At 54.5% G+C, this 24,994-nt stretch overlaps 1 protein-coding gene across 2 annotated transcripts; it reads left to right on the top strand.

The window, feature by feature from the left end:
• On the top strand, nucleotides 1-24,892 carry CARM1 (coactivator associated arginine methyltransferase 1). 2 transcript variants are annotated; one of them, XM_032970896.2, is made up of 16 exons: nucleotides 1-177; nucleotides 14,183-14,308; nucleotides 14,964-15,070; nucleotides 15,329-15,433; nucleotides 15,940-16,050; nucleotides 16,813-16,990; nucleotides 17,523-17,613; nucleotides 18,100-18,181; nucleotides 18,698-18,783; nucleotides 19,155-19,244; nucleotides 19,594-19,731; nucleotides 20,930-21,019; nucleotides 21,630-21,727; nucleotides 22,378-22,464; nucleotides 22,777-22,845; nucleotides 23,547-24,892. In XM_032970896.2, exons 1-16 carry the CDS (start codon nucleotides 33-35, stop codon nucleotides 23,678-23,680), a joined length of 1,737 nt encoding a protein of 578 aa, XP_032826787.1. In that variant the 5' UTR covers nucleotides 1-32; the 3' UTR covers nucleotides 23,681-24,892. The 2 variants fall into 2 exon arrangements, with proteins under 2 accessions (XP_032826787.1, XP_032826788.1); XM_032970897.2 differs by lacking the exon at nucleotides 22,777-22,845.
• The last annotated feature ends 102 nt before the right edge of the window (nucleotides 24,893-24,994 follow it).

The raw sequence follows: 24,994 nt of genomic DNA, 5'->3' as shown, positions 1-24,994 counted from the left end.
GGGGGGACGAGGGGAGGGGGGAGAAAGCCGACATGGCGACGTCGACGTTTGAAGGCGTTCGCCTGGGCTCGCTGTGCGCCGAGACGAATGGCGGCGAGGCGACTCGCACGGGCGAGCAGCCGCTCACCCTCGAGGTGAAGACGGGCCAGGACTGCGCAGACATCTCCCTCAGCGGCGGTGAGGAGGGGCGGCGTGAAGGGGCCGCGAGAGAGTGCGTGAGGCGGCGCGGGTTTGGTGGTGAGCGCCGATAAGAACAAGAGGCCATCATCATCATCATCGCGGTGATGATGATGGTGATGGAGACTTGACGCCCCCTGGGATGTGGGAGACAAACACGGCCGTGAGGGGACGGGTTTGATATCCTAGCCTGTGTGGCGTGCAGTGTGAGGGCGGTGTGCGCGCACCGCGTGGATGGTGGTGGTGGTGTCCATGCGTGTCTTTGTGCCGCGTGTCTCCGTGTCGCGTGTCTCAATCGACCGACACACACACAACACCTGCGCATGTCGTTTCATCACTTTGCCAGCGACTTATTTTTGTGTGTCCCCTCACCCCCCTCCCCCCCGCATCATCATCATCAGCCGCTTCGCTCAGAAGTAACCTCGAGATGTGCGTGCACCTAGCCTGGCACGAGGCTCCACCGCCGCGCTCGTGGCGTCTCTGTGTTTGTGTGTGGTATGGACAAGGGTGTCTTGAGCTTGCAAACCACCCGAATGCCACGAATATCTAGACGGGTTCCTTCTCTCTCGGCCTCCCCACTAAGTTGCGACGAAGCTCTTACGCGGGGAGACAAAGGCGGCCGGGCGGGCGGGGGGTGCCAAGCCACGCCGCTCCAACGTTGCATCGTCGACCGCCTTCAATTAGTTGCTCGCTAAGGACAACACTGCCCCAACAGTCTGCGTCAGGTTATACCGGGGCAACTTTGTGCACGCGTGTGTGATTAGCGCGTGGTTGTTGTTAATGGTTTAACCGGCTTCGTAACCGAGGTTGAAATCCGTGCTTCGGTTGTGTTATTACGTTTGCGATATTAGCCTGGAACACCACCCCCACCTCCTCGCCCGTCACCACCATGTCGCGTTACATTATTCTTAGATTGGTAGGAAACACGTTGGAGATGTAAGTGGGGCGAATTGGGGCCTCTTGTGTGTGGTGTGTTGGGGGCCGAGACGGAGAGTTGCATCGCCCGCAGTGCCACGGGTTGCAGTGAGTAAGGCCTTCGTCCTGGAGTGTGCACATCGGCACACTGCTGGGGAGACAAAGGCGGTCAGGATTGGTGTGATAACGCCTTAACAGGCTGTCCGGGGGCAGGTGCCGCCTACGAAGGCCGGCACGGTACACGAGGGGGTGGGTGGCCAGCACCACGCCCGGCCGCCTTAGTCTTCCCAGTGGCGATGTTTACTACACACCGCACCAGGTACTCATTGGAGGCCGAGTCGACCTAGGGGAGGTCCAGGAACCGGTTCAGATAATCCTCGCCGGTGTTGGTGGCCGTGAGCGGGAATTGAATCCGGGTCGCCGGGTTCGTAGCGCAGCGCGCAACACTACCGCTCCCCCACACACACCACGTGCTGCTGTACGCGTGCTGTTGTGCGCCTCTTGTTGTTCACGTGCTGTTGTTCATGTCTTGTTGTTCACGTGCTGTTGTTCATGTCTTGTTGTTCACGTGCTGTTGTTCATGTCTTGTTGTTCACGTGCTGTTGTTCATGTCTTGTTGTTCACGTGCTGTTGTTCATGTCTTGTTGTTCACGTGCTGTTGTTCATGTCTTGTTGTTCACGTGCTGTTGTGCGCCTCTTGTTATTCACGTGCTGTTGTGCGCCTCTTGTTATTCACGTGCTGTTGTTCATGTCTTGTTGTTCACGTGCTGTTGTTCATGTCTTGTTCACGTGCTGTTGTTCATGTCTTGTTGTTCACGAGCTGTTGTTCATGCCTTGTTGTTCACGAGCTGTTGTTCATGTATTGTTGTTCACGTGCTGTTGTTCATGTCTTTTTGTTCACGAGCTGTTGTTCATGTCTTGTTGTTCACGTGCTGTTGTTCATGTGTTGTTGTTCACGAGCTGTTGTTCATGCCTTGTTCACGTGCTGTTGTTCATGTCTTGTTGTTCACGTGCTGTTGCTCATGTCTTGTTGTTCACGTGCTGTTGTTCATGTCTTGTTGTTCACGTGCTGCTGCTCATGTCTTGTTGTTCACGTGCTGTTCATGTATTGTACGCGTGCTGTTGGTGGCGCTGTGGTGAACGCACAGGTGCCCTGCTGCAGGGTTCGATTCCGGGCCTCGGCGGAAAAATATTGTTATTCATAATAAAGGTTGATTTTTTTATGGGGGAGGGGGGTCGTTTTCGACTCGCGACGCAGTGGGAGACACACACACGGCCGATCTAACCCCCATAAAGAAAAAAAAACTTTATTAATAAAAGCGGCCGCGAAAGCTTACGTGTTCAACCACATTATTATTAATGATGTGGTTATTCCTGTATGTTGAACTTCTTTCGCACCCTACAGCCATGCTAATCGTACGTAATTAATATTATTGGGCCTAACCGCCTTCGTTCCAGTACGTCGATGTGCACGTCATCACATACGTACGTGCTGTGAAGAAGGGCCGTTGTCCGAAACGTCGCCGATTATATATGATTTTTTTTTACTCTTTAGGCCACAGTGTACTGTATGCTGGACGAATGCCTTGGGTTCATTTTTATTTATTGTGCTTCTGCGCCACTGACAACGAAGCAGCAGCGTACCTGTCAAACCCATACGGGTTACCCCGTGTTCTTGTGTAGGGAAATTGAGTTTTCATATCCATAGGGAGTGCAGCCGTTTCAATACGGGCAACAGAATGTGTTGTCTGTGTGTTTGTGTTTCTCCCTTGTGATGGAGACTTCGTAGGATGAACGTTGAGATCTATAAGGGGCACGGGGTGACCAACAAGGTCTGAATTGCTCTGTAATAAGGTAGGGCACTAGTAAAGGGGTTGACAGGCATGCAGCAGCAGTATCACCAAAGAATTTGTTTATTATTACGCCTACCTCGATAATCAATGGTCTAGACTTGAAATGGAATTAGGGGGGTCGTCTGCTCATGTGCATGCGAGTGATATGCATTGTTACATCACCTGGGCCGAGGGGATGTCATTAGCGTAGGGGGAGGATACCCAACGCCCAACAGGGGATCGATCATGGCTGACAATTGGTGACGATCGTACGTATGACCCTTAACGAGAGCACTGCCTGGTGCGGGGTGCATGGGTGCGATGGCTGGGAGAGACAAAGGCGGCCGGGCACGGTGTTTCAGCACTTAGGAAAGTGCTGTTGGCGAACACCCATGAAGGCCAATGGCTGGTGTGGAGTGCGAACATGCCCGGGGGCCGCCTTTGTCTCCCCCAGTTCTGATTATGTTTTTCACACACCGCACCTATTTACTCGTTTCAAGCCGACTTGACCTAGGGGAGGCCCCAGGGCCGGTTCAGATACTTGCTGCCGGTGTTGGCCATTGGCGAGGAATTGAACTCTAGTAAGTGGGGTTTTGTAGTGCGGTGTGGCGATCACTGCGCGCGACCCATTTGTCTTTTCTAGCGAAGTGCGACGGGGCCTGCACCGCGGTTAGCGCGCTCATCCAGCAGTGGATTGACGCACGTGGCAAGGGGAGCACCAACAATGCCGCGCATTGTGAGCTGCCGGTTGCTGTTGTTTGAACTTTATCCGCCGGATCTCTCGTAAAGCTGGAAACCCCAGCCCACAGACGGTCACGGCCACGTAAGCGTCGTACCGGCGGGAAGACAATGGACCGCGAGAAAGCGTCGCCCCAAAACTAGTTTTTGCGAAGCTTCACCTGCCCCATTGGACCCTACGGGCTAATTCCACTGACGCTGAAAAACGAAAACAAAAAATATTGGGGCGTGTCCGCCGAGGGAGATCGAGCAGATAACATCGACTCGTAATCAGGTGCGAGGCGGCGAGGGTTTTTTCCGCCATGGAGATGGAGTGCCGAAATCAGATCGTGTGTAGGGGCTGAGACGGAGTTGTTTCACCACAGGGCCACGATGCAGTAGGCCTTCATCCATGAGTAGATCACCACGGCTGATCATTGCTTCGTGGTGTGCAGTTAAGAAGCGTGCGCACATCGGCATATTGATGGAGAGACAAAGGCGGATAGGATTGATGTGAGCCGCACCACACACACCCACGTGTGTAGTAGTTCCGGTCTTAACAGGTGCTCGCTAACCGTACGCGTGTTTAAATTGAGTTTAAATTATTAGGGTAACGAAAACAAAAATATGGTGGTACGGCCACCGAGGAGAGATGGAGCAATCACCACCGACTTGTACGCAGGTGATAGGTGGACGATTACATCGCAGGATCGCGAGAGGGTGGCGGTGGCTTGGAGAGGCCTCCATCCAGCAGAAGAGCTTGACCATGGCAGATGATGAGGATGATAACAGAAAAGTATCTTATTGACTAACGTTTCAGGCGATGGCCCTTTTATTCAGGAGTAGAAAGAATGCAGAATGTCGGTCAGTCTTTGCTCAAAATGGTCATCCTCATTCACGGTCACATCAGGCCGACCGTTGTCCAGTCGGGTTGTGGTGATACGGCAATAATTGTGATAAATCGAACACTATAATTTACTCCTGTAATGAGCCAAGAATGTCTGTGTCCTGCGCCTGACGTCACTCCACGTTGGCCAGCCCCCCTCATTAATAATCATTGAACAGGTGGCGTCACTGCACATCGACCAGGCCCCCACATTAATAATCATGAAGACGTGACGTCTTCCAAATGGACACCCCCCCCACCATTAATATTAATTAGCGGGTGACGTCACTCCACATGGGGGGGGGCGAGGCGCCTCCTCCCCCCTCCTCAGCGTCAACTCAACCCTCACTACAAAGGCGGAACCCTCACGTCATCACGTGATCTCCGTAACGCTGTTGAGACATCAAAGTAAAAAGGACGTCATGATGAACAAGGGATTATCACCTTAAAATGAAATGAGTCTGTGTCACCGCGCCCTTACAAATTGCACACCAATTGATGCAATGAATATATCAGGTCGCGGTCTGCTTTTCACTTGCAAAAGGCTAGTAGATATTGTTTGTGGTAATCGCATCCTTCGTTTTGAAAAATACCATTGTATCGTGACTATCGTTGCGATTTCCCCCCCCCCCCACCACGTTTTATTTTCTAACAATAAATATGAAATAACAAGCGGACTATTTAAGTCTCTTAAGTCAATAGCTGTTTACCCATAAAGTTTAGTATTTTGCTGAAAATAATTTCCGGGTGATTGACGTTACGTTTACACGGCCTCGTAACGTTTGTAGTTAATTTAATTGTACGACTATTACTCGCAGCGTGTGCATTATTAAAAGCATTATAGGTTGTGTAAAGTTGCGATGGATAGTAGTAGGGTCACGACTGGATTTGTGTTTGAGTGAAACGCAGCCGGATAAACTTTTTGCTGAATCGTTTTCTCACACTGGAAGTGGAGCAAAGCGCACACAGATACAATGCAATCAAATTGCGAAATGCAGTTGCAAAGTTCCGGGAAACGTCATATTGCATTAATAGCGATATTGCGAAATAGACCAAAGGCTTCGTGACGTATCGTGAAAAGTTAACGTGCGGCAAATTCACGTGTGCACAGCGCTGATGTACAGCAGTCTCTTTGTCAATCCACTGGTGGATGAATGGCCTCCCTAAGCCATCCTGCAACTACGCCATCTATCCACCCGCCGCACACGAGCTAATTTGACCACTCCATCTCCGCGGCAGGCATTCTCTCGTGCCTTACTGGACATCTGTGAAAAAAGAGCTTGATAGCTCATCGGATTTGTCGCGGATAAATAAAGATTCTGGTTTACAGCTACGGAACGAACGCTACGACTGGTGGCCCGTTCCGCCTTGACGAACAGCCGTCGCGTGAAATGCTTCCTCGGTGCCGCTGGCAGCGCAAGGCGACACGAAGGCTCTTGCCGTGCGGGCCAGGCCGATGCCCCGAGGCCGACAACAGGACCTTGTGCCCTCCCATCCCGTGATTGTGGTTGCGTTACCACCCTGTTGGCAAATGAATTGTATATAGAGGCCATAAAGCAACCCCCTCCTCTTTCCCCTCCCCCACCTGGGGTCGATCCCAACCCTGACGCCTGTATATTTGGAGTTTGCATGTTCTCCCCGTGGTCGCGTGGATTGTCCTCTGGGTCCTCCGGCTTTTGCCTCCATTCAGAAACGTGCGTTTAGAGTATTTGGCTGCTATAAATGTCCACGTGTTAAGCCGCTTCGTTGAGCTATTGTTTGTGATAGCCAGATCGCTTCTGAAAAAGAGCTACATAGCTCAGGTGGGCCTTAACCTGGTAAAATTACAAATATTTGTTTAGTAGTTTATAGATGGCGTGGGCTGGTGCTTTATCACGGCCGCGTCAAAATTGCTGACATCTGAACGGTGTGCGCGGTGGTAAAGTTCAGAGCGCGGTGCGCGATGTGGCCTGGCAGCTCGCTGGGGGAGTTTGCCGACGAGATTGTGAAGCTCCCTTATATCACGAGCGGGCCTTTTTGCGGTTGCGCCACCGGTACGGCTCTCCGATGCCGCCGTTTGGGGTTTATTCTTTACTGGGTGCCGTTCGGCACAGTGAACCGACGTTTCGCTCGGCGTGCTTGAAGAAGGCTATCCCAGCGAAAAAATGGAGCGAAACGTCGGGCAACAGCGATGCGGCTCCTGGAGAAACCCCCACCATCCCCCACTTCCCGCCCCCCCCCCCGGACGTGTGGAGCCAAGCGTTGGCCATCGTGCCCGGCAACGCGCGACACAACTGCAAAAAAACGCTCATCTAATCTGCGCTTGTAATTTAATTAGCTAAATATGCGTAATTGTCGTCCAAAGTCACGCGATGCACGTTTTAATTGGTAATTTTCTGTGGCTTGCGCGCTGCACGTGGCTGCCTTTGTAATCCAGCACTGCGGAGGAGGCAGCAGGCGAGGGTTTGGTGGATTCACCGTGCAGATGTCGTGGAACTTCCTTCCTGTGGCCGTCGACGAAGAAGCACCCGGGTACCCTGGCTTGCCTGGAGGAGGCGCGTAACAGCAAAGTGGAGGCCAATCTCCATCTGTCCCTTCTGGGTGGGATAGGCTGTTACCTCTCCCCATTTCCACGCGTGGGGGTGGGCTTGTTTTTTTTCTGGCTGCTCCGGTTTTCTCCCGCATGCATCGCTCGTAAATTGACTGAAAACACCCATGACATGTATATGGAGGACTGCGGGAGCTTGGGCAATTTGTTGTTGGCCCTGGCTCACGCTGCCTGGCTGCTGTTGCCCTTCCAGCTCGTGTGTTTGGTTCCTACTCGGCGATTGTGAGAGAGACGCAATTTGCACGAACTACGATGATGCTACATAGATACATTTTTTCTTGTTTTAAACTAACGCGATATTATATAATTACATCTTGTTCGGGTGGATGTGTTTTTACCCACCTCTGGCGAGAAATATGAACCGAAATCACAAGGGAGATATGCTCTTGTTCCCGGGGGGGGGGGGGGGGGGGGGGGCTCTTTCTGTAGGTCAGGGGGTCAGCAACAAGAAGACGAATTCGGTAAAAAAAAAATTTTCAAGAGATTCGCATTGCACGTGGTGAATGAGACGGTGGTCGTTAATGAATAACGTCACGAAACATTCCTTAAAAGATCCGCACGCGGCTCCGTCGCCGCTTATTACCATCTCAATGCTGCCCCCTACTGTTGGCATAAAGGAACCTTTGTGTGCGTGTGGGTAATCGTGATCTTTAGCCACTCTTCATGCTTCCAAGTGAACCAGGGGTGGTGGTGTGTGGCGCATTACCGTATTCTCGGGACTACAAGACGCTCCGGGGAGTAAGATGCGCGCAAAACGTGTGCGCCGCAGGTGTCGACCGAGTTGGACGAATCCCGCCTCATACACTCGCTCATGGCTACCGTATTATAAGACGCACCCCTCCCCCCACTTCCACCAAATAAGGGGGTAGGGGGGAGCGGGGGGGGGCACGTGTGCGTCTTATAATCTAGAGATTACGGTAACACTTTAAGCTACTTGATCAGCTCGCTCTACGCTTTCCCATCCCGTGGGGGGGTGGTGGTGGTGTGGCCCAGAGGGAAGCGCGTTCGCCACTCGCTGTTGCAGAGGTTCCACGGTTCGAATCCAGCAGCCGCCCCTGGTTATTACTGCGGCGTGTCATCACCATGACAATACTACCGCGTGCCCGTCTGCATCACTCATGGTGGTCGTTAAAGATCCCCTGACGCCGTTCGCAAAAGAGAGGAGGCCATTGTTGTGCGCCGGCATTATTGTCTAAATTTGCCAAATTTGAATAATTACCCACAAATGACTCAATTGAGATCACACGCACACGGACTTAGTGGCAGTCCCCGTCCCCAACTGCGAACACTTGGCAGCAATCCTGAAAAAAAAATTAACGAGGCTCGCTTTGGCTTTGTATAGATGCATGTTGAACTTGCTTCGCACCGTACGTCGCCAACCGTGCTAATCGGAGGTGCGCGGGAAGGACGACGAAGTTTTCGTGGATCAACGGCGTAATAATAGTAAGTGGACAACCCATCGCATCCCCCCACCCCCTGTTTCTACGCTGGGTCACGCATCCGTGAATTCGTCATCTGCGCCAGGCGGTCAATTTTGAGCATGCGCGCGTTTAACAAAAAGAAAAAGTCTCAACGTACAACTGCGCAATCCGAGCGCGGCTTCCCGGGTGGCGCCGTGCGTCGAGCAGATCTTCCCTCGAGCTTACGCCACCCTCTACCACCGTGGGCACGGCCAGCCGGCGATCTCTTGAGTACGCCTGGAGCAAGTGCCCCGGGGAATCTTGGGTTGACGAGCGGCTGCGAAAAATCCGCACGTGGCGATTTGGGTCGGGACGAGCGCAGGTTCGGCCAAAATAAATGCGTGCGCTTGCAATACCCTTATTATGCGGGGGTTTTTTTTTCTTCGCTCAGGCGGCAAGATTGCATCTGTTATATATTTTTTTCTGCCGGGCTCGTAATGGAACTGTAATGGCGAAGCGGACGCGCGCAACGATCGGCGAGAGGTCTCGGCTCGGCGTTTGGCTTAAACGTTTTAGCTGAGCGGGCTTCTTGAGCTGATGACACAAATCGGCCTCTTTTTTTTTCACCTCGCCCTTCAGCACGCCCCCTGCCTACTGCCGCAGCAATTCCACCCTGGCGACCGATGACCTCCCAACATCCATTGCTGTTTGGTCGCTTGCCGGTGTAAATATAATATCTTCTCGCCAGTGTGAGTCTGATGCGATTCCTCACGAGCGGTATATGTGATGTTAACCGCTTCTGTAAATTTGATGGCGTCACTCCTGTAAGTATGTACGTTGGACTTGGTACGTGCGAATCGGAGATGTGGAGGAAGCGCACTGCTCTGAGCGTGACCCTGATGTCATCTCAAAAGAGTGTAAATCTGACGTGATCGCTTCTGAGCGTAGACCTGATGCCTTGTCGGTGTAAACACCACTCCTGCCGCGGTGTGGCTTGTGGTGCGTGCACGCGCGCGTGCACGTCTCCCAGCGAGGCCTCCGTGGGCTCCCGTGCCTGCACGCCGTGCCCTTCGACCTCGCGCGAGCGTTTCCCCCAAGCGAACGCGAATGAGGCAATCGACTGTCGCATCGATTTCACCGCCGCCGTGACCGCACGAGGCCCGCTCACCCGGCGATGCGGTGGCGGTCGTGGTGGGGAGGGTGAGGGGGGGGTGGAGAGGGATAGGGGGGAGAGGAGTGGGGGCGGCCTCCGTGTTTTTCTCTTTGCCCCGTGATCGCACGCGCGGCTGCGCAGCACGCTGCCACCCGTTCAGCTAGGCGTAAATATGGAAATAATCACGGCTCGCGATCCTTGGGGCGATAGGACACGCTCCGTCTCTCTGCGTTCACGGTATCCCTCGTGGCGCGCGGTGATTACAAAGACCGCTTTGTGGTGCTCGCCGTGTTTGTAAATCGATGGGGCGAAGGGGCGGGGGGGGGGGGCGGCTGTGGGGGTGGTTTTTGTTTTGCGCGCGCGTCTCTGCGGTCCTCGCGCCCACAACGTAATTGCCGCGCTTTCTCTGCGTTCCCGTTCGATTTGACGGCTGGAACGGATCGTTAGCGACGGGGGATGCGGAGTCGGGGGGGGGGGGGGGCGGGAACGCATCGACGCCCGCGAGCATTTCGTTATTCGTTAGAAGAGCAGGTTTTTTTTTATTTTCCGAGAAGGTTGTGGAAAGAGACGGATGTCCTCTGCCTTCCAAGACTTTCCCCGCGGCCCGTCCATCGCGAGCTCCGTTCTCATCTCCGTGAATTGCGTAGCTGTTAAGTTTGTACGCAGGCGGTGCAATTGCACCGGTGCCCGTGGACCACAGGGGCCCCCAGGTGCTGAGCTATAAAGATTGCGGGGTAGGGGGGAGGTGGATGGGGGTGCGGGCGGGGGAAGTGAGGGAGAATTGAAACACTGTGGATGATAGGTGGGGGGGGGGGGGTCATTTCATACCATGCTCTGGGGCCCATGCCAACTACGCCACTGCTCCACTGCATACTTGCCCCCCCCCACCACACACAAAGACAAATATCCCCCCTATAGCCTTAACAGACTGTTATGGCAAGTGCTGCTTTTTTGTTTGCGAGCACCACCTATGAAGGCAGGCACGGCACACGAGGGCGTGGGTGGCCAGCATCACGCCCGGCCGCCTTTGTTTCCCGAGTGGCGATGTTGACACACCGCACCACGTACTCATTTTGAGGCCTAGTCGACCTATAAAGAGGCCCAGGACCGGGTCAGATCATCGTCACTGGTTTTGGCCGCGAGCGGGATTCGAAACTCGGACTGCCGGGTTCATAGCACGCGCACACATCGCTCGCGCACACGCTCGTGCGCAATAAACAAACGGCAACGGGTAATCGTACGTACGACGGGCGCTCGTGACATTTGTCTGACAATCGAAACGTGCGGAGCGTTTGCTTGTCGCGGCTGAATGTTCGACCAGTGGCGCGTTTTGTTTGCGTGCGCGCCCGTCCGACGGGAGACGGAGCTTTCTGTGTGCGCGGCAGCCACGCGTCGTCCCCGCTGCCGAATGCGAAGCGACGCTAATCGACGTCACGTGACACTGCGCGGAGAGGAGGGATCCACGACGTTTCTCCCGTGGTCAATCCACTGCTGGATGAAAGTTTCCCCAAACTAAAACTAATCTTATTCTTTTTTTTTACCACCAGATAAGGCCCACTGAGCTATATAGCACTTTCTCACAAACGACCTGGCCACAAGTTATAGCTCAACGAAGTGGCTTATCACGTGGCAATTTGTAGCAGCCAAATACTCTAAAGGGAAAAACCGGGGGACCCAGAGCAAAAATCCACACGATCACAGGGAGAGAGACACACAAGCTCCAAATATACAGCAGGCGTCGGGGTCTGGATCGAACCCACGACCTGCCGTAGACCAGGCGAGGTAGTTAACATCTCCTAGCCACTGTGATGATGAGAGACACACGCAAACTCCAAATATACAGCAGCAGGCGTCAGGGTTGGGATCGATCCCACGACCTCCTGTACACCAGGCGAAGTAGTTAACATGACGCCACCATCGCCATATTTCAGCGTTTGTACCGCAAGCGGTCAAGCTACACGAACCTGTGACCGTGTGGGCCTTTATCTCATCGGATCCCAGAAGCTAAGCGGTGTTGAGCCTGGGTAGTGCCAGGATGGGTGACCACCACGCATGCCAAGTTGTAATGTTCATATGCACCCACGTCTGTGCTGCCGGCCTCCCACCAACCGGCATCGACCGACGTGGCGAGGTATGGTCAGATCGACAAACACGACTCGCACGGTGTGGGGGAGGTCCTCGTGCAGCAGTGGATTGACCAATAATGGTTGTCAAAAGAACACCTCCTGTACCAATTCCTCCGTGTTCAGTGAATGATATGGCACGTTAAGTGTCGAACCCAGCAGTGTGATGGTGAGGGGGGGGTTGTGTACAGTCATTGGTGACTGGAAAGAGACCATCAACTCACTACACTTGAGCCCCCTGTTTAATCGGTCAGTGGCTGAAACATGGATTCAAACCCGGGATCTCAGTGGTTCCAGATCAACGCTCTGACCTCTTAAGCCACACCCGGTCTTGACCAAATATTAGGATTAGTTTTATTTTGGGGTCGATTTGCGCAAGCAATACGGTGGGGGGGGGGGGGGTGTTCACCCTCCTCCACCCGACACAGCCGTTTATTAAAGCTGTCTCGTGAACAAACGTGGCCAGGTGAGTCCCGTTGCCCGTCATTGAATGAGGTCCATTACGCGTCCCTCGTTTCCGCCTCCTGCCGCACGCTGTGTGCGCCGAGTGCAGTGCTCTGAGAAAAATGCAGAAAAACGCTCATCATGTTGGGCAGGGGAGTAGGGTCAGGGTTTCGTTTGGAAGAACGTAGAATATAAATTTTTATCAGTGCCGTAAACAAAAAAGGCGAAACGCAACTCGTTGAGTACGCTGCACTTAATTGAACAGTGAAGTGAATGTTAATATGGTGAATTGTTAAATAAAACTGTTGATTTCGAGTGGCTGGTTGCAGGGCACAGGTTTGTGCATGTTTTAGTAATCCCACCAATACACAAATACTACTGATGATGCTGCTGCTCTACGACTGCTGATGATTGCTGGAAATTTTGCTGCTGTTACTTATTCTGCTGCTCATGATGCTTATTCTGCTCCCAACGATGCTAATGACGATGATTTGGAAGCTGCTGATCGTGGTTTTGATGATGCTAAATACTGCTGCTCATGTATAATTATGTGGATGCTGATGATCCTGGTTATGCTGATGATACTGATGATCCTTTCGATTCTGCTTGCTGACTGCTCATAGTGCTGCTGCTGACGATGCGAATCGTCTTCATCCCCCGCGGCACCCACGCTCTTTAGTCACTCCCTACTCTCGCCATTAAATAAAATACCGATTTGGCAAAAAAATATATCGCTGTGGTCGCTAATTGTCGCACGAGGCCCCACCGTATCAGTGATGACACAGCGAGAATGTGCTTCTGCCACGCGCGTGCACGGCGGCTGTGTTCTGGAATCGGTGGAAAGACGTTATCTCCGTTGCCTGGTATGCAGGAGGTCGTGAGTTCGATCCCGACCCTGACGCCTCCTTTATGTTTGGAGTCTGCACGTTCTCCCTGCGGTCGTGTGGATTTTTCTCCCGGGTCCTCTGGTTTTTCTCTCCACATTTAGAATCAACGTCACGCGTTTAGAGTGTTTGGCTGCTATACATTTCCACACGATAAGCCATTTACTGAGGCTATCATTTGTAGCCATGTCACTTCTGGAAATGATCTGTACAGCTGAGTGGGCCTTACATGGTTGAAAAAAAATTGTTTAAAATCAGATCGTTTCTCGATTATCGATTTTTTTTTCCCTTAATCGTGTTCGGAATCAATTATCAATTCCAAAAGTCATGGTATTCAAATCCATTTTTTGGGTTATATTTTTGATCTTCATCATGCTTGTTTTCCCAGAAAAGCCTCGCCGATTATCAAAACTTTTTGTTCAAAGAGGGTCCTGCCAAAAGTCTTTGCAGTAGGCGGCAACGATTGCAATGTGTTTTCCAATGAGTTGGTGGATCGACCGATTTGGCTTGCTCGGTCAAAACTGCACCGTGCCATCGTAAGGCGCCAGGAATCGGGGATTCATCGAAGACGCTCCAGGCACTTGGAGCGAAACGCCGGGCATCGTGCCAAAACGACAACGTGCGGTACAACCCCGGGGAGAGCTGTACAGTGGCCAAAGTAATGTTTCGTAACTTAAAGCTTTCGTGACTGCAGGAATTCACATTCTTTGGGTGTTTCGGTAAAGTCACGTAGATAGGTTCAAATAAACAAAAAAAAACTACGACGTTTCGATCCCTTTTCCTGATGACGACCGCTTGTGTTGCGATCAAAACGTCGTAGTTTTTTTGTTATTTTCTTTGAACCTATCTACGTGAGAGACCCAAAGAATATGTTTGGTACCGTGGTAAACACTGGCGTTTGGTCGACAGTGGCGGTGTCCACAGGACTGTTCTTGCTCGTGTTAGGAATAATAATCCTGCCAACGCCAGCAACGTTGACCGCAAGCGCAGTGCCGTCGTACCGCACACCCGTCTTACGCTCGCCTTTTCTCCCTCTTACCCGCCCCATGCTCTCGTCTCCCCAGCGAACGGCGTGTGCATGTTCAAATGCTCGGTGAGTAGAGACACGGAGTGCTGCCGCGTCGGGAAGCAGTCCTTCCTCATCACGCTGGGCGTGAACAGCGTCCTCTTCTGCTTCCCCACGCCCAACGGTGAGCGGGCGGGCGAGGGAGTGAATGGGTGGGTGGGCGGGTGAGAGGGTGAGCGGCAGAGTGGGTAGGTGAGCGGGTGAGTCGGTGAGTGACAGTGGGTAGGTGGGCGGACGAGTGAGTGAATGGGTGGGCGGGCGAGAGAGTGGGCAAGCGGGCGAGCAGGTGAGAGGGTGAGCAGGTGGGTGGGTGGGCGGACGAGTGAGTGAATGGGTGGGCGAGCAGGCGGGCGTGTGGGCGAGCAGGCGGGCGTGTGGGCGAGCAGGCGGGCGTGTGGGCGAGCAGGCGGGCGAGTGGGCGAGCAGGCGGGCCCCGCTAACAATTCCCGAACTCGTCTCCTCCCTCAGTGTCCCTCGATAACCTCGCTGTCGCGGCAACTGCTGCTCCGTCCGATGGGTTCTGTCCGTATTGGACGATGGGACAGGCAGCACTTGCCACATACCGTGCATCTAAAATATGCACACGCGCACGGTGGTGGCCCAACCATGCACTATCCAGGCTCGGGCCTGCTTAGCGTTCCGTATTGGGCAGCCTTCCGATAGCGAGCCACCATGCTCCAACCGCTGCTTTCAACTCCGTTTGCCACACAGCACCGATGATCCCCTCATGATGGTGAGAACCGGTCCTGAGCTCTCCTCCTCTGTCTCTCTCGTGATAGAGCTATGCTCCTTCCACAACATCCTCAAGAACTGCCGCGGCCACAACCTGGAGCACTCGGTGTTCAGCGAGCGCACCGAGGAATCGTCAGCGGTGCAGTACTTCCAGGTGTGTGTCCGCGTCGCGCCCCTACGGAGCGACGCTCGTCGCTGTTCCCCGGCAACGCCTCCCGTGACGAAACGTCGCCGATTTATATTATTTTTCTATTAAGGTGACAGTGTTATTTGGCGAACGTGTGAAGTTTTGTTTTTGTCCTTCGTGCTCGTGCAGCAGCACCACCACACAATTCGTTTATGTTTTAGTCGAGTCGTTGTGAGGATTATGCGGCGGCGAGGTATAAACGGCCGCTCTTGTCCTCCCGCGCAGTTCTATGGCTACCTGTCGCAGCAGCAGAACATGATGCAGGACTACGTGCGCACGGGAACCTACCAGCGTGCCATCCTGCACAACCACCTCGACTTCAAGGACAAGGCGAGGCCCTCCACATCCGTACATCCGCAAATCCGTACCTCTGTATATCCGCAAATCCGCACATCCTCAGATCCGTACCTCTATACATCCAGACTTTCACCAATGACACGCTCTGTTCTGACAGAAGGATAAGAAAAGGGTGGCGGGGGGGGGGGGTTGTAATCGTTGCAACTCTTGTGCGATGCAGTTGTGCGTTACTCGACGAATCCGTTATTCGATTGTGAGTAAAATTATGGGCTCCTCCCTGCTCCTTCCCACTCCTCTCCGCTCTGCCTATGTCTCCCATCTCCACCCCATTCCTCCCTGCATCTCCCCCTGCTCCTTCCTGCATCTCCCTGCTCGCCCTGCATCTCCCTGCTCGCCCTGCATCTCCCCACTCCACCCTGTGCCCCCCCCCCTTGCTCCTCCTTGTTCCCCCCCCGCACCCCCCCTGCTGCTCCTACCCGCAACCCCCGCTCCTCCCCGTGACCCCCCCCCGCCCCCGCTCCTCCCCGTGCCCATCGCAGGTGGTGCTGGACGTGGGCTGTGGCTCGGGAATCCTGTCGTTCTTCGCCGTGCAGGCCGGCGCCCGCAAGGTCTACGCGGTGGAGGCGAGCACGATGGCGCAGCACGCTGAGGTGAGCGGCGAGTGAGGCCCACGCTCAGCTCGGTGAATGAAGACGCGGACGTTTCTCGTTCCCCCCTGCGACGGTGGTGGTGGTGGTGGTGGCGTTTGAGATGATGGCGGTGGCGGTGGTGGTGATGACATTGTAGGTGGCGATGATTGTGATGATGGTGGCAGTGGTAATGATGGAGGTAGTGATGATAATAGTGTAGGTGGTGATGGTTGTGGTGATGGCGGCAGTGGTGATGATGGTGTTCGTGGTTTGTGACGAGCTGTGACTCGGGGTTGTTGACGCGGCCCAGCGGTAGCAAGGGCAGCTGTTGGCTTGAATCCAGCGGCTGCCCTGGTTAATACTGCAGGTGAAATGACCATAACATAGATCGCTTGACATAATTTGCGATAGTAGGCCATCGTGGGTTGGTATCAAGGTTAAAATTTTAAAATGACGCCGCATATTACTCAATTGGGATTACACATACAGCAGCAGTCATCGCCCCCCGACTGGGTGGACTAATGCCATGTGTGGGTGCCGTGTCACCTTGCAGCTATCCCTGCCACACAGGGCCAGTTGCTACTGGGGGAGGGTGGGGGGGGGCCTTTAAAAATATGTTTGGGATGAGATGTGAGATGTTAAAGCGCTGTGAGATGCCCCGGCATACAGACGGGGGGGGGGTGGCAGCTCTTAACAAAAACCAAAATGGTGATCGTTGTCGCTCCGACCGCCCCCGGCCGTCGTGCTCGCGATGCCGTGCCCCTCCCCGCGCTCTCCCCGCAGCTGCTGGTGCGCAGCAACAATCTGCAGGAGCGTGTGGTGGTCATCCCGGGCAAGGTGGAGGAGGTGACCATCCCCGAGGAGGTGGACGTCATCGTCTCGGAGCCCATGGGCTACATGCTCTTCAACGAGCGCATGCTGGAGAGCTACCTGCACGCCAAGAAGTGGCTCAAGGCTGGAGGTGCACGGCGGAACACCAACCCCCGGCGGTGCTCGGGACCCCGTTCCAGAGTGGCAGGACGCGTTCTCGTTTTCGTGCAATTTTGTAGTTTTTTTTGCAACAAAAATGTGCCGACGTCCACATGGCTAACGATTATTCATAATAATAATGATGACGATAGACTTGGCCTGGGCTATTGACCATGGACCCCAGCCGGACCGAGTTTCAAACTCACTTTTGTTGTCTGTACAGGTGATCTGACCTTGCCATGTGTGTATGTGTGATAGTATAGCGAGCTACGTACCCGGCAAGCCGGGTTCGATTCCCACTCGCAGCCATCATCAGTGACGATTATCTGAACCAATCATGGGCCTCCCCTAGGTCGACTCAGCCTGAAATGAGTACCTGATGCGGTGTGCAAACATCGCCAATGGGGAGACAAAGGTGGTCGGGCGTGGTGCTGGCCACCCCACCCCCTCTCGTACCGAGCCGGCCTTCATAGGTGCTGCTCGCTAACAGCACTTGCCCCAACAGTCTGTTTGTCTTTGCACAGGTAACCTATTCCCGACCCTGGGCGATGTCCACTTGGCACCTTTCACGGACGAGCAGCTCTACATGGAGCAGTTCACCAAGGCCAACTTCTGGTGAGGACGACGAGAAGCTCAACTGGAACACCATCGTCGTCGTCATTGACATCAACGCCATGGTCGTCATGCTCGTTTACCCACGACAGTCCCGTGGAGTCTCAGCCCGTTGTTTTTTTGGGTGTCCTGCTAAGTTTTTGCAGCAGGGGAGGGACGCCGGTTGCTCCGTTCTTTTCATGAGTAGAGTTTTTTTTTTTAAACATCGGCATTGTCGTCATTCTCGTTGTTGCCCTTCTGAGATGGATAAAATCGACTCCACCTGATCAGGCTGGACCACTTGATGTGAATGTGTCTGATGGTGGTGTCTGATCATGGTGTCAGGGATGGTGATAACTATGTCATTGGTAAAGTTGGGAGTGTTGGCGATGATGGTGGCGATTGTCTGGCGTTGGAGTGTTGGTGGTGATTATGTTGTTGGTGGCGTTGGTGGGAATGTCGCTGATTGGAATGGTTGGTGATCGGTGGACGTGTCGTCTGTCGCGCCAGGTACCAGCAGTCCTTCCACGGTGTGGACTTGTCGAGCCTCAGGGCGGCGGCGGTGGAGGAGTACTTCCGTCAGCCGGTCGTGGTGAGTCCGCCCAACCGCTCGGCCGTCTTCCGCGCGGCGCGAATCGTGCGGTCTTGTGCGGAGGATGGCGAGCGAGCGAGCGAGCCGGTGGACGACGCCTTGGTGGACAGCTGTAACTCGGCAAGCGAGTGATCGGAACCGGCAGTGAGGGTACCGCGCGGTTCCGCGGTGGTGGGGGACTGCAAAACTGTAATGCTTGTTGTAATGCACGTGCCGTCAGTTGCACGACCGAACAGTTGGTTCGCCAAATGTACCGCGACATTAACGGTGTAACGTAATTGCAAAGCGCTAACGTTTACTTGATGGTCGCAGTTAATTTTTACACTTGAATTATTGCTATTGTCACTTTTGTACACGTTTTTGTTGGTGAAACCACACAGTATCGGAACAAGAATTAAACGTCGGATGCCAATCCCGACGGTGCGACATTGTACGAAAACGGACGGGGCAGTTGCCGTGGCTGGCAACATCGCGTGATGCGTCGTACACGCGCGCACATATCGTGCGTTTCCGCAGGACACGTTTGACATCCGGATCTTGATGGCCAAGTCCATGAAGTACACGGTCAACTTCCTGGATGCCAAGGAGGAAGATCTCCACAGGTGACTGAATGTTCCTTGCAATCATCTTTCTTCAGCCGTGATCAATCCACTGCTGGATGGGAGACCTCTCCCCAAGCAAATGTCTCTCGCGGTCGCGCGAAAATGAACCCTTATAAAATCTAGCGTGTAAACATCGCCACTGGGGAGACGAAGGCGGCTGGGCCTGGTCACCCATACCATCGTGTCCAGTGCCAGCCTTCATAGGTGCTACTCGCTAACAGCACTTGCCCCAAACAGTCTGTTAAGGCTACACGGGAGTGGGGGGGGGGTCTTTGTCCTTATGTGGTAATATATATGCGTGTCTGTACGCATGTCTGTGTTTCCGTGTGCTTTGCACGAGTGTTCACGTGTGATTGTGCGTGCGTCCGCAGGTTGGAGATCCCATTCAAGTTCCACATGAACCAGTCGGGCCTCGTTCACGGCCTCGCCTTCTGGTTCGACGTCGCCTTCATCGGATCGATGTACGCACCCCCCTGCCCCCCTCTCCCCCGTTCCCAGCGGTGGTGTAGTGGTTAACACGCTGTGCTACGATCCCGGCAGCCCGAGTTTGATTCCTGCTCATTGGCAACACCAGTGACATTATCTGAACTGGTCCTGGGCCTCCCCTAGGGTTGCCTCAGCCTCAGCAGGAGTACCTCGCGTAGTGTGTAAACATCGCTGGGCGTGGTGCTGGCCACCCACCACCTCTCGTGTGCCTTTCTTACCTTCATAGGTGCTACTCGCTAACAGCATTTTCCCCAACAGTCTGTTGAGGCTGTATGGGAGATCTTTGTACACTGACACGTGGTTGTGGTGGTGGTGTGGGTGCAGGGTGACGGTGTGGCTGTCCACCTCCCCCACGGAGCCGCTCACTCACTGGTACCAGGTTAGGTGCCTCCTACAGACACCGCTCTTCGCCAAGGAGGGCGACACGCTCTCCGGAACCGTGGTGCTCTCCGCCAACAAGAGGTGCGGCCACACCACAGCACCACACCTCAGCCACATCGCACTCCCAACCACACCACAGCACCACACCTCAGCCACATCACACTCCCAAACCCCACCACATACACATCACGGCCTCATCGCACTCCCAACCACACCACATACACATCACAGCCACATCACACTTCCTACCACACCACATACACATCACAGCCACATCGCACTCTCAACCACACCACATACACATCACGGCCACATCACACTCCCAACCACACCACATACACATCACGGCCACATCACACTCCCAACCACACCACATACACATCACAGCCCCATCGCACTCCCAACCACACCACACACACCACGGCCACATCACACTCCCAACCACAGCACCACATCACAGCCTCATCGCACTCCCAACCACACCACACACACCACGGCCACATCACACTCCCAACCACACCACACACATCACAGCCACATCGCACTCCCAACCACACCACACACACCACGGCCACATCGCACTCCCAACCACACCACACACACCACGGCCACATCGCACTCCCAACCACACCACACACATCACAGCCACATCGCACTCCCAACCACACCACACACATCACAGCCACATCGCACTCCCAACCACACCGCACACACCACGGCCACATCACACTCCCAACCACAGCACTACATCACAGCCACATCGCACTCCCAACCACACCACACACACCACGGCCACATCGCACTTCCTACCACACCACACACACCACGGCCACATCGCACTCCCAACCACAGCACTACACAATAGCCTCATCGCACTCGCAACCACAGCAACACACATCACAGCCACATCGTACTCCCAACCGTGCATAACCACACTGCACTTTACCACTCACAGCCGTTTCAATGCCCAAATAATTGGACCCGTGGGTTTATCTTCGGTTGCTGCGGTTTCCTCTCTCGCATATAAACACTCGTCAAAGGAGTTGTGCCAAGCACATCCAAATCTAGGGCCACAGAGCTTGGGCAATTGTTGGTAGCGCCTAGTCTGGCTACCTTTCTCGCTTGTCTGTGCTTTTCCGCGCACGTCTGGACCTAACGAACCCCCCAATTATCACGGTTGGTTACGTACGGCGCTAAAATTGTGCGCGTTTATTCATATTTAGCGCGCCGCATCGTCACCCCTTCCCATCGTTGTTCCTCCTCCTCCTCGTCACCACAGGCAGAGCTACGACATCGAGATCGAAGCCACGATGGACCAGACGGGGTCGCGCTCACGTAACCTCCTCGACCTCAAGAATCCGTTCTTCAGGTGTGTGGCCGTCCACCGCCACCGTGTTCCACCTACTTTGCTCAAGTGTAGCTAATTGGCACGTTTTGTTTACTAATTGGCTGTTGGGTTGTGGTGGTGAGTTAACGACGCATTCACATTCATGCAATCTAACAAACAAAAAATAAACCTTTATTATGAAGAACTTTGCAAGATGGGCGGGGGAGGGAATCTAAATCACCGCGTAGGGTTTTCCTGCTTGTGCCGTGTATGGATGCCCGATGCATTTTTAGGTTGGATGTACGTGTGTTGAACTTCTCTCGCACCGTATGTAGCCAGCCGTGCTAATCGGCGGTGCGTGTTGTCACGGGGGATGATGCCCGGCGTTCCGCCTCCCCCGCACTAGCTTGGGGCTTGTGCAATTTAATGACATTTGTAACTTGTAATTGATAACTACATTACACGCACTGACAGTATCGGTGCGTGTAATTTAAATGTCAATTACAGTGTGGCCGATTGCCTCGAGGATACGTCCCAAATTGTAACACAACTTTATAATAAAGATTTGTTCTAATTGTATCAACTTATCGTCACCCACCCCCGTGTTACGGATGGATGGTTTCATTGTTGGGCGGGGGCTTCACTGTTGCAGGTACACAGGAGCAGCCCCCTCCCCTCCCCCGGGCTCCCAGTACACGTCGCCCTCCGAGAACCTGTGGAACTCAACAGGCACCTACGGGGTCGCACCCGGTAACGAACGCAGTCTCAATCGCTCACTCGCTCGCTCTCAATCACTCGGTCAGTCACTCGCTCAGTCACACGCTCAGTCACACAATCACCCACCTAGTCACACACTCATTTGCACACTCCCATGCTGCCTTGTCCACCCACCTGGCCGCTTGAACACTCGCCCACTCACTCGACCACTCGTTTAGCCTATCCATCGTCGGTTTTTTTGCCCGTTTAACTTGATCACTCACTCGTCCGCCCACACAATTAACTTGTTCACTCGCCCACCTGCCTAACCATTTGCTCCACTCATTCGCTCACTCGTCCACTAGCTCACCCGCCCACTACTTCACCCGCCCACTACTTCACCCGCCCACTACCTCACCCGCCCACTAGCTCACCCGCCCACTAGCTCACCCGCCCACTAGATCACCCGCCCACTAGCTCACTTGCCCACTAGCTCACTTGCCCACTACTTCACCCACCCACTACCTCACCCGCCTACTAGCTCACCCGCCCACTAGCTCACCCGCCCACTAGCTCACCCGCCCACTACCTCACCCGCCCACTAGCTCACTTGCCCACTCCTGCATCACTGACCCACCCGGCCACCTCCCCCACACTCAGCCTTGACGGTCGTCTCCCATCCGTGTGCGTCTTTCTGTCCACAGCTGGGGTGATGCCAGCCGCCTACGATCTCAGCTCTGTCATGGGGACCGGGGGATTCGGCGTCTCCCACAACAACCTCATCCCCGTCGGTGAGTCGCAGCGCGACGAGGACCGGGGGGGGGGGGGGGGGGGCAGAACCTATTTCCACGACAGCCTTTGGAGCAAGTGGTGGCCCCCCTTTTCACGTGCATTTCATTTCCGTTGCTTTTCATAAGGTCGTCGTCTGTGCGATTTTTTTTTTAAATCTTTGCGAGCACACGTGCACGGGGGTCGTGTTGGCCACGCCGTCGCATGGCGTGGCTGTGGCAACCCTTGATAGGCGCTCGCTAACAGCACTTGCCCTCCTACAGTCTGCTATACGGGGGGGGGGGGGAACCTCTGTCTTTGTCTTTGCTCCACAGCGAACGTGGGCATCGTGAACCACAGCCCCGCGCGGCAGGGCTCCATCATGAGCACGGGCTTCGTGCAGGGTGAGTGGCGCTCGCTCCGACCGCTCGCACCCAACGTCAGTGCAGCCAACCTGGGCTCGGCAAACCCAAAGAGAGCGAGGCTTAACCCCCCTGTGTAAATGCGTCTTCGCTTGCCAGCGGTCTTCATGGCAGGAAGCAAAAGCGACAGGTTAGGAGACGTGTCATGGTTGAAAGTAAAGTTTGCAATCTTCCGTTCCGTCTCCCACGCTGCAGCTCGAGCGTGGTCTAGCGACCTTTGCCACGTCTGTAGCCGCCCACGAAATCCGTCCAGCGAGTGCCGATGCACAATTACGGAGACGCCGACGACGATCGCCACCGATAATTACATCCTCAAGGATGAATCTCGTCATGGCCTTGCGTTTTTCGTGCCATCACGAGTCAAAACACAAAGCGTGTACACGCGCGCGCACACACACACACGTGCGTGACTGTGCACCAGAAGCTGCGGAGCAAACGCAACTATACGAGTGTGACACATGGACATAAAGACCCTCACCTCCTTGTGCCCAACCCTGTGAGCGCAATCTGAATCCCGATTCCTTGCCGCCGCCACCGCTGCCAAACGCTGAAAGTGCCGCCCCTACTCATGCCACTGCGGATTCTCGTGCCTGCCGGAGGAGGAAGAGGCGGCGGCGGCGGCGCCGCTCTGGGTCCTTGTGGCAGGGCCGTGACCGTTGTGCCGTGGTGTTTTGCGAGCGCAGGGGGGTCGAGCCTGCAGCAGCCCAGCAGCTCCTACTACCCGGTGAACGTGCCCTTCTCCATGTCGGGCGCCGCCATCTCCATGGCGTCGCCCATGTCCATGGTCACGAGCTCCGTGGTGCACTACGGCAGCTGAGGCCCGCGCCAGGCCAGCCCCCGCCCGCCCGCCCGCCCGCCCTGCCGCCGGCATTGCCATCGCCGCCACAACCCCCTTGCCGCGTGGCGACCAGCGTCCGACACCGCAACCACCCACGCCCCCCCCCTCAAAAACCAACGGACGCGCCGTGTCTCCCCCGCGCACTGCGGACTTCTCCGGGGTCCATGGGGAAGACCCCGCGGCACCACGAACTCTGAACTTTGGCGGCTGCTGATGTACGGGATGGGGGAAGTCTGACCGCTGATGACGTGTGCAAGCAGGGCTTATTTTCTCATCGAATGTTTTTCCGGGTAGCTACTAGGCTGGAGGTTAGACGGCGCGTGACTGATTAACCCAGACGATGGCGAAATATGTATGCTGGATGTGGTGTGCCGGGTGCGCGGAAAAAATTGACGCGGTTGACATTAAGTTCTGCCGTGCGCGTGATGACGACGAGCCTGTTGAGTTGTTGTTTTGTTCTCGCGCATCTCCCCGCGGTTTTTTTTTATCTCCACCCAATGTGTCAACAGCTGAACGTTCCTGCCAGTCCAACACGCCAGTGTTGGGTTTTCAAGGTCTCTGGTCGGGTCTGTCCGTCAGGTTCGCCACACTCTGTTAGAGCGAAGCTGTGTGCGTGCTCGCTGCAGGTGCAGTTTAATGCACCCCGCGCGCCCCAACGCGGCGCCTTGGGTTCAGGAAATTAATGGACGGAGACGTTTTGCCCCGACGAGTCGTGTTGGTCGCAACTCCACGCCCCCGGGGGCTCTCTCTTCACGGCTTTGCCGTTCACTCGGCCGGTGTGGAAGGTCCCCTGCGTATCGTTTAAAACTTTTTTGGCGAGTGTTAACGAACTTGTGAAATTCTTGGGGGTTGATGGGTGCCACCCCCCCATCATGGACTTCTTTATGGAGGCCGTGGGTTAATGTAGCGTTCTCTCGCCTAATGCTATTGGGCCAAAAATCCATACCGGGCGCATTTTGGAAGGTAAGGTTACTACACAATTTATCGTCGATTAGTACCGTTATATCTTTTGTTTGTTGGATTATGAAGCGATGGAGGTTGCCGTCCTACTGGCTACACTGGCTCGCGTCGACGGGTAGTCTCAAGCGAGGGGAAGGAATCGAGTTATTCCTGCAGTATGGTTTTCTTTTTTTTACTTCATCGGAAGGAATTGTTGGTCTGTTTTCAATAAAATCGTTGCGTACGATGGTAGGTCCCTTGGTCACGCGTGCGTCTCATTGTGCTGCCAGCTGTGGATGTGTAAATTAAATCGTTGGTTTCCTCGAAAAAATGTCTATAGGTACAGCCCTGCAA

Source organism: Petromyzon marinus, chromosome 44 (genome assembly GCF_048934315.1).
Source record: "Petromyzon marinus isolate PM22_M1 ecotype Great Lakes invasive population chromosome 44, UKy_Petmar_22M1.pri1.0, whole genome shotgun sequence".
In the NCBI taxonomy this organism is placed as follows: domain Eukaryota; kingdom Metazoa; phylum Chordata; class Hyperoartia; order Petromyzontiformes; family Petromyzontidae; genus Petromyzon; species Petromyzon marinus.
The sequence above is the reverse complement of the archived record's forward strand: the minus strand, read 5'-3'. Positions and strand labels throughout refer to the sequence as shown.

Bases quoted from the DNA above. Each gene is read 5' to 3' on its own strand.
- CARM1 (XM_032970896.2), top strand. From the start codon at position 33: ATGGCGACGTCGACGTTTGAAGGCGTTCGCCTGGGCTCGCTGTGCGCC. The intron at 178-14,182 runs GTGAGGAGGGGC...TCGTCTCCCCAG, and splicing joins AGACATCTCCCTCAGCGGCG to CGAACGGCGTGTGCATGTTC. The intron at 16,051-16,812 runs GTGAGCGGCGAG...CTCTCCCCGCAG, and splicing joins CGATGGCGCAGCACGCTGAG to CTGCTGGTGCGCAGCAACAA.